We start from the raw sequence: 8,767 nt of genomic DNA, 5'->3' as shown, positions 1-8,767 counted from the left end.
TGGTGTTTGCCATGTTACCCACATAGCCAGAAATTATAGGCATCGTGAATCAGAATCAACTGCGTGCAAAACGAGAAACCCATGCCCATTTTCCTATTCATGGTGGCCTTAGCAACTACAATCCTTTCATTAGCTGTTTAATTGTCCTGGGAACATTCTGAGTCAATATTTTTATTTCCTATTTTCACCTGGCAGTGGTGAATGTTATTCTCCATTTTCTTAACATATGCCTAAATTTAACATGGGAGGCATGACAAGACACATAGAGGCAAAACAAACAGAAAACCCAAACAATTCAATATAGTGTTTCTCTGCTTAAGAGAAGATTTGAAAAGCAAAAGCTCTTACCACCAGGTTAAAACTGAAGCATTTCCTTCGCTGTATAATAAGACCAAGAAATGTATTTTAAGGATCTGTTTTTTGGTTTTTTTGTTTTGTTTTGTTTTGGTTTTTTTTTGTTTTTTTTTTGTTTTTGTTTTTGTTTTTTTGGTTTTTTTTTTTTACAAGATACTAAAGGCATTTAATAGAAGTGCACAAGGAAGCTGCCCCTACTCTTTGAGACACTCAGAATCCAAGGCATGGTCAGTATTGTTTCCACTTTGTAGACAAACCTTAGCCACTGTCACGGTCTTCTAGCGTGGGAAATTCTTAGGATACAATTGGAACAGTTTGCCTTCCTGTGTGGGCTCAAAGCCGTATTTCTCCAGGTTGTTAGTATCAAAAGTCCCTTCTTTAAAGTCTTTTTCGATAGCGGGTGCAACTGTTTCCAGGAAGAGCGCTTTGGCAGTCAGAGGTGTGTCTATGCCTGCAGGAGCTCGGTAATTAACGTAGGGCTTGAGCTTGAAGCCGGTCAAGTCCGGGACCACAAATTCTGGAACCATTTCTTTTATTTGCACAAACTTCCTGTTTGTATAGAAGCCTGTTTTCTTGGCACCCCGACTCTTAGTGAAGGTGCGTGGTCCCTGCTTGCTTGTCCACTTGCTCATCCTGTCCGCTCCCCGCACCAGGCCTTGAGTCACAGCAGTCAGGAAACCCATGCTGGGTTCCGGATAAATCAGCTCTGGGCTGGTGGCTCTAGAGTTCGGCCCTCAAGACTCTTCTCCCTTTCCGACTTGAGGTCAGACACGGTTTCCGCAGCCTTAGCCGCTTAAAACACCGCCTGTCCGCTCCTTCACAGACACAGCAAGGTCCCCACAGCGATTCCGACCATAGGCGGGGTCAGACAAGGATCTGTTTTGATGAAGGATTTATTAGTCACCATCTCTTAACTGCTTTTACTGAAAGTAAGATACACTTTTAATGATACCCTTTTGATAGACTGAATCTCTGAAATGTTACTATTCGTTTGTGTTTTACATCTTAAAAGATGACTAGACTTGGGATTTTTATTATTTCTACAATAGTTGGTGGTGTTTTAAGCTGCAAATTAAACGTACCTGTTTTAGTTAGGGTTTCCAATCCTGTGAAGATACACTATGCCCAAGGCAACTCTTACAAAAGGACAACATTTAATCGAGGCTGGCTTACACGTTCAGAGATTCAGTTCATTATCACCAAGGCAGGCGCGTGGCAGCAACCAAGCAGACATGGTATAGTAGGAGCTGAGAGTTCTACATCTTCATCTGAAGGCTGCTGGGAAAAGACTGTCTTTCAGGAAGCTAGGAAGAGGGTCTCATAGTCCACTCCCAAAGTGAAACGCTTTCTCCAACAAGGCCACACCTACTCCAATAAGGCCACATATCCTAATAGTGCCACTCCCTAGGCCACGCATATTCAAACCACCATACCAGCTAATATAAAAAACGCATCAACGGTATCATTTTCATAATCCTTTTGAAATTTTTATTCCTGTTTTCTATCTACCTTTCTTCCTTTCTTCCTTTCTTTCTTTCTTTCTTTCTTTCTCTCTTCACTTTACATATTGATTGGTGCCTCTCCAGACACCTCCCCACACACACACAATCCATCCCTTTCTATTTTGAGAGACTGGAGGCCTCCCTTAGGTGTCCCCTTCCCTGGCATATCAAGTCTGTTCAAGATAGGTGCATCCTCTCCCACTGAGGCCAAACAAGGCAGCCCAGATAAGGGCATATATTCCACAGACAGGCAACAGCCTTAGGGATAGCCCCCACTTCAGTTGTTGGGGGGATACACATGAAGATAGAGGCACACATCTGCTATGTGTGCAGGAGGCTTAGGTCCAGCCCGTATATGCTCTTTAGTTGGTAGGTCAGTCTCTGAGAGCTCCCAAAGTGTCCAGGTTAGTTGACTCTGTTACTCCTTGTTTAGAGTTCCTATCCCCTTCAGGGTCCTCAATTCTTCCCCCAACTATTCCATAAGAGTCCCTGAGCTCCATCCAATGTTTGGCTGTGGGTCTCTGCATCTGCTTTAGTCAGTTGCTAGGTGGAGCCTCTCAGGGGAGTCATGCTAGACTCCTGTCTGCAAGCACAACAGAGTATCATGAATAGTGTCAGTGCTTGCTTGTAGATTGGGTCTCAAGTTGAGCCAGGCATTGGATGGCCATGTCCTCAATCTCTGCTCCATCCCCTGTCCCTGCATTTCTTATAGACAGGGTAAGTTTTGGGTTGAAAGTTTGTTGGATGGGTTGATGTGGTGGTTTGTATATTCTTGGCCCAGGGAGTGGCACTATTAGGAGATGTGACCTTGTTGGAGTGGGTGTGGCCTTGTTGGAGGAAGTGTGTCACTGGCTTAGTGTGCTTTCAGACCCTCCTCTTAGCCACATAGAAGACTGTCTTCTCCTGTTTGACTTCAGAACAAGATGTGGAACTCTCAGTTCCTCCTGCACCATGCTTGCCTGGAAGCTGTCACGCTCCCACTTTGATGATAATGGAATGAAGCTCTGAACCTGTAAGCCAGCCCCAATTAAATGTTGTCTTTATAAGAGTTGATTTGATCATGGTGTCTCTTTATAGCAGTAAAACTCAAACTAAGACAGTTGGTGTCCCTATGGGATTCCTGCCTGGCTACAAGAGGTGGCCTTTTCATGTTCCATATCCACACTGCTGTTAAGTCTCAGCTAAGGCCACCCTCATTGACTCCTGGGGAGCCTCCCTTCCAGGTTTCTGGCACATCCTCAAGTTGCATCCACACACACACTTCTTACCCCCACCAGCTGCATATTTCTATTCATCCTCCTGGCCCTCTAGCCCTCTCGCCTGTTTCTTCCCTCACCTGATCCCAAACTCTCCACCCATTGCCCTCCCAGTCTCTTCTCCTGCCCAGTTCTCTCCCTCCATCTGCTTTCTATGACTTTGTTTTTATTTCCCTTTCTAAGTGAGATTGAAGCATTCTCACTTGGGCCTTCTCTATCTTTTACCTTCTCTGGGTCTGTGGAGTTTAGTATGGATATCCAGAACTGTATGGCTAATATCCACTTATAAGTGAATATATATCATACATGTCCTTTTGGATCTTAGCTACCTCATTCAGGAGGATAGCCTCAAGTTCCATTCATTTGCCTGCAAAATTCATGATGTTAGTGTTTTTAATAGCTGAATAGTATTCAATTGTGTAGATGTACCACATTTTCTTTATCCATTCTTCAGTCGAGGAACATCTAGGTTGTTTCCAGTTTCTGGCTATAACAAACAGAGTTGCTATGAACATAGTTGAGCAAAATCACCTGTGGCACTTTTGGGTATATGCCCAGGAGTAGTATATCTGTGTCTTGAAGTAGTACTATTTCCAATTTTCTATGAAACCACCAAATTAATTTCCAAAATGGTTGTACAAGTTTACATTCCTGCCAGCAATGAGGAGAGTTCCTCTTGTTCCACTTCCTGCCCTAAGGTTTTGATCTTAGCCACTCTGACTGCTATAAGAAGGAATCTCAGAGTTTTGATCTGCATTTTCCTGATGACTAAGGACTTTGACCATTTCTTTAAGCTGAGAATTTTCTGTTTAGCTCTGTTCATAAATTTTAGATATTAGCCCTCTGTCAGATGTAGGGTCGGTGAAGATCCTTTCCCAATCTGTAGACTATCATTTTGTCCTATGGACAGTGTTCTTACAGAAGCTAAACAAATAAATTTTATAACATGCCTTTAAGGGGTATCTGCTTCCTTTTGCATAGCTGATCATGGTATTAACCTCAAAATGCTCTTGCTGTGGGCTGAAAACTCCAGTTGCGCATTGGATCTAACATGAATAAATAAATCCTCCTCTTAATGTTTCTAGAAATACCTATGATGTATATGAGCTTGATTTCCCAGCCACATTTTCTAGGAGAGAACTAGAAACAACTGAGTCAGAGGAGATAGAAGATTGGGAAGAGTAATGGAGAAAGAATAGTCCTGGCATAGACAAGACTAAACACATCATCAGCAAATTGAAAAACTGTAAGCAAACTAAAGTCACCATTACAAACAAAATCCTAGAAAACCAAGAGGTTCTCATACTCCTGAGTTAAAGCACTTCACTTGCTCATTTTATTTAGAACCAAATACAAGTATGTATTTGTGCAAGTAGAGGCAGGAGATTGACCCTGAGTATCTTCATGTTTCTACTGCTCTTCTTCACAGTAGTTTTTGAGACAGAGTCTCTCACTGAATCTGGAGCTCACTGCTCTAGTTGGGTTGGCTGACCAGTGTGCTCCTGGACTCTGCATTTGTTTTCTTTGTCCCTTTCCCAGCTTTACATGGAGTTTTGGAATCTACTCTTCAGTCCTCATATCTGTGTAGCAAGCATTTTACCTACATAATATCTCTTCAGTATGCAAAGTCTATTATTTTGAAGAACATAGCCAAATACCCTGGTTTGATTTTTTTTTCAAATAGCTATTATGTGAATTAACAGCTCACCATAGTGAAGAGGACTTGAAACTATTAAAACAATGCAATATTTTATGCAGTTCATTTATAAATGTTTTATATAGTATAATGAAGAAATATTCATAAATATTAAGAAAAGTATCTTCACTCTCACAGTAATAATTATTGAAAGATAATAATAAGATTTATTGTGTCACTAGTAGGTAACTACACAATACCCAGCTTTTGTTCCCAAGCAGTCTGACCACTACTTGGTAGGTCCTTACACCTACTACCACAACACAATACAACATATCATTTGATCTACAGCCATTGTCACATCAATTTTCAGATGAAGAAATTGGGATTCAGTAAGATAACTTCTGGCCTCCCCCTTGTCCTCTGCTCACATGTGACAGACACATGAGTTAACTTTCTAGTTCCAAAGTCCTTACTCATCAGTGTTTCTAAGCTTCTAAAACCACGACAGCCTCTAAATGCAGGACTGCTGGCAAAGCCTGGAGTACCATGGCCATTTTATTCAGCTGAAGCATAGATGGTCAAACCATAGCACTGGCTGATCCTTACTAGTCTATTGGGGAGCTCAGCCTACTATAAACCCAGTATTTCCACAACACTAATCACAGGACAGCCATCCGAAGCCAAACCTCTCATCTGGCCCAGAGCTCTCCTGTCAACAGTAAAGATGGCCTTTATTTCAGGGCTCTTTCCCAGTCCTCATGGTGGTTCTTCTGTCCCCCAAGAGTGGCCACAAACTCAACCCTGGGACCTGAGACTGTATTCAAAACAGGAACTACCCACAACCCTGAGTCAGAATTGTGTCCCCACAGAGTTCTTTGATCCTGAGAAAGGGGAGTCTCTGGCACAGAGGGAGAGAACAGTGGCTTAGAGATGAGAAGTCCTTTGTTGCTGAGGTCTCTTCCCTGGAGATGAGCTTTCTCTATTTCAGAGTGCCTGGTTCCCACTGGGCTTCTGAGCAGCCAGCCACTGCCCCTAGACAAACCAGGAGGAGAATTTTGAACTCAAACACAAAAGCACAGCAGCAGACCAAGGAATCCGCAGTGCAGGCCTGCTGGGAGCCTCAGCCAGTTCAGACACCATATGTGCCCCACCCCCCCATCTGGCTCACTGGACAAGGCCAAAGAAAATAGTGCAAACAAATGGTGGCCCCTGCCTTGAGACAAACTCTGACCTCACCTTGTAGAGATTTTCTGCAAACCGTCTGTTATTACAAGCATTCTCTATAAGGTGCAATGCCCCGTTTGTTCAAGGTTGAAAAGTGGTGAGAGAAAAATATTCCAAGCTTGCATCTAATTAACAGACTTGTCACCTCTGTACCCATCAGTTTAGTGACTCTGCGAGCAAAATCTTGGACACAGTGGAGCCATGAATGTGTGTTGTTTGAGCACACGTGACTCTAAACCCTAAACGCTGTTTCTATGACTACCACAGAAAGCTCTACTTTATTGAACTGCTTCTTAAAATGAGGTTTGGGCTCATTTATTTAAGCCAAATTCCAAACAGTTGCTTTTGGTACCATGAGAAGTTACATAATGTCTGAACGTGCACTCTTTACATCTCAACTGTGTTTTAGGCGACCCTTACTTTAACTTTGCACTGTCTGTTCAAACGAACCTGTTCTGTGACTGATGTTTGCATTGACTTTTTGTGACTTTATTTTCATCCTTTGAAAACTTTATACATTCTGGTATTGACCAGACCTCAGTAGAATATGTGTATGTGTGACTATCTAGGCATATAATATATGTACTAAGTTTTGAATGCTGACCCACTGATTCTCACTTAAATGCAGTCATTCAGGGAAAAGCTACCGCACAGTATTGATAACGCAAGGCGGAGGGACTGGTTCCATTTTCAGATTTTTCAATTTATGGTCATTTGACATTCGAGTTTATAAAACAAGGTGATAATTCTTTTGTTTTTCTGAATATCGCAAAAGTGACTATTCACAACAGGACAGACACATATATCATAGTTTTTGTTTGTTTGGTTAGTTTTTTTTTTTTGTTTTGTTTTTTGTCAACTGGACAGAAGCATGGACTTAATAGAAAGAGCACTGAGGAACTGCCTTCAATAGGTTGGCCTATAGGCACAGTTGTGAAGCATTCTCTTGATTGCTAGTTGATACAGGAGAGCCCAACTCACTGGAGGCAGGGCTGTCCCCTGGGCAGATAAGAAAGGTGGCTGAAGGAGCCCAAGAAAGCCAGCCAATAAGCAGTGCCCCTCCTGGTCTGTGCTTCAGCTCCTGTCTCCCGGCCTCTGCCTACAGTTCCTGTCCTGACACTTCTCCCGGTGTTGAACTGTTAAAGGACATGTTCAATGAAATAAGCCTTTTCTTTTGGTGGTAATGTTTATTACAGCATGAGAAGGCAAAGAGGACAGCATACATTTACTAGGCAACTAAATATCTAACTTTTTAAAACCCAGATTTCTCATATTGTTCCCAAACCCATGATTTTTTAAAATTTCAATCAAATTAGCACAAAGCTCATCATATGAGACAATGAATGTCATCTTTAAATATATGCGATATAAATTAATTAGAGCAAAGAACAGCCCATAAAGACCTGTGTTTATCTCCCATCATGCTGGACTTGATGAGAGATGTCAAAATGAATCAGCCCAAGGAGAGCCCTTGCCTGATAAGGAACTTTGTCTGAAGAGAACGAAATTGGGAAAGAAAGTGAAGTTACATCCACCATTTGTATGGATGAAATTGTATCTATATAGTGGGTAGATATGAAAGAGAAAGGTTTGAGAAAGGCATCAACCCAGGAACATGCAGGCTGTTCTGTGGTTTGATTATACTCCTGACCCCAAGGTTTATGCATTTAAAACTTAATCTTGAATGTGACCTTCAAGGAGTGGTTAGGTAATCAGGGCTCTGCCCTCATCAGTGGCTGAACACTGCTTTCTCGAGAGTAGATTCTTCAAACACACATGGTACGCACTCATTGATAAGTGGCTATTAGCCCAAATGCTTGAATTACCCTAGATGCCTAGAACACATGAAACTCAAGAAGGATGATCAAAATGCGAATGCTTCACTCCTTCTTTAAAAGGGGGAACAAGAATACCCTTGGCAGGGAATAGAGAGGCAAAGATTAAAACAGAGACTTAAGGAACACCCATTCAGAGCCTGCCCCATATGTGGCCCATACATATACAGCCACCCAATTAGACAAGATGGATGAAGCAAAGAAGTGCAGGCCGACAGGAGCCGGATGTAGATCTCTCCTGAGAGACACAGCCAGAATACAGCAAATACAGAGGCGAATGCCAGCAGCAAACCACTGAACTGAGAATAGGACCCCCATTGAAGGAATCAGAGAAAGAACTGGAAGAGCTTGAAGGGGCTCGAGACCCCATATGAACAACAATGCCAAGCAACTAGAGCTTCCAGGGACTAAGCCACTACCTAAAGACTATACATGGACTGACCCTGGGCTCTGACCTCATAGGTAGCAATGAATATCCTAGTAAGAGCACCAGTGGAAAGGGAAGCCCTTGGTCCTGCTAAGACTGAACCCCCAGTGAACTAGACTATGGGGGGAGGGCGGCAATGGGGGGAGGATGGGGAGGGGAACACCCATAAATAAGGGGAGGGGGAGGGACTAGGAAGATGTTTGCCCGGAAACCGGGAAAGGGAATAACATTCGAAATGTAAATAAGAAATTCTCAAGTTAATAAAAAAAAAAAAGTAGATTCTTCATCTTAATGAACATAGCTTTGGACCTCCATCGCTCCCATGAACATGCTCTCTTGCTTTTCCACCTTCTACCTTATCAAACACAGAGCTCCAACCCACACATCTCAAGTGTAATAAATCCCCCCTTGCTGTAATAAGTCCCTATTCTTTGTAAATCAATCATTCTTTTCTATCTTTCTGAAATACCCGAAGCAGACTAAACCTGACATTCTGTGCTGGGTCTAACAGTACATGCACAATGAGTATC

The 8,767-nt window shown here is 42.5% G+C and overlaps 1 protein-coding gene across 1 annotated transcript; it reads right to left on the bottom strand.

Annotated features, from left to right (window-relative positions):
• Nucleotides 1-416: 416 nt before the first annotated feature.
• Mrpl41l1 (mitochondrial ribosomal protein L41 like 1) lies at nt 417-1,243 on the bottom strand. The gene has a single exon (XM_003750552.5). The coding sequence runs from the start codon at nt 1,035-1,037 to the stop codon at nt 633-635; it is 405 nt and encodes a 134-aa protein (XP_003750600.1). The 5' UTR covers nt 1,038-1,243; the 3' UTR covers nt 417-632.
• Between the last annotated feature and the right edge of the window lie 7,524 nt (nt 1,244-8,767).

The sequence above is a fragment of the Rattus norvegicus genome, chromosome 8 (genome assembly GCF_036323735.1).
Source record: "Rattus norvegicus strain BN/NHsdMcwi chromosome 8, GRCr8, whole genome shotgun sequence".
Lineage (NCBI taxonomy): Eukaryota > Metazoa > Chordata > Mammalia > Rodentia > Muridae > Rattus > Rattus norvegicus.
The sequence above is the reverse complement of the archived record's forward strand: the minus strand, read 5'-3'. Positions and strand labels throughout refer to the sequence as shown.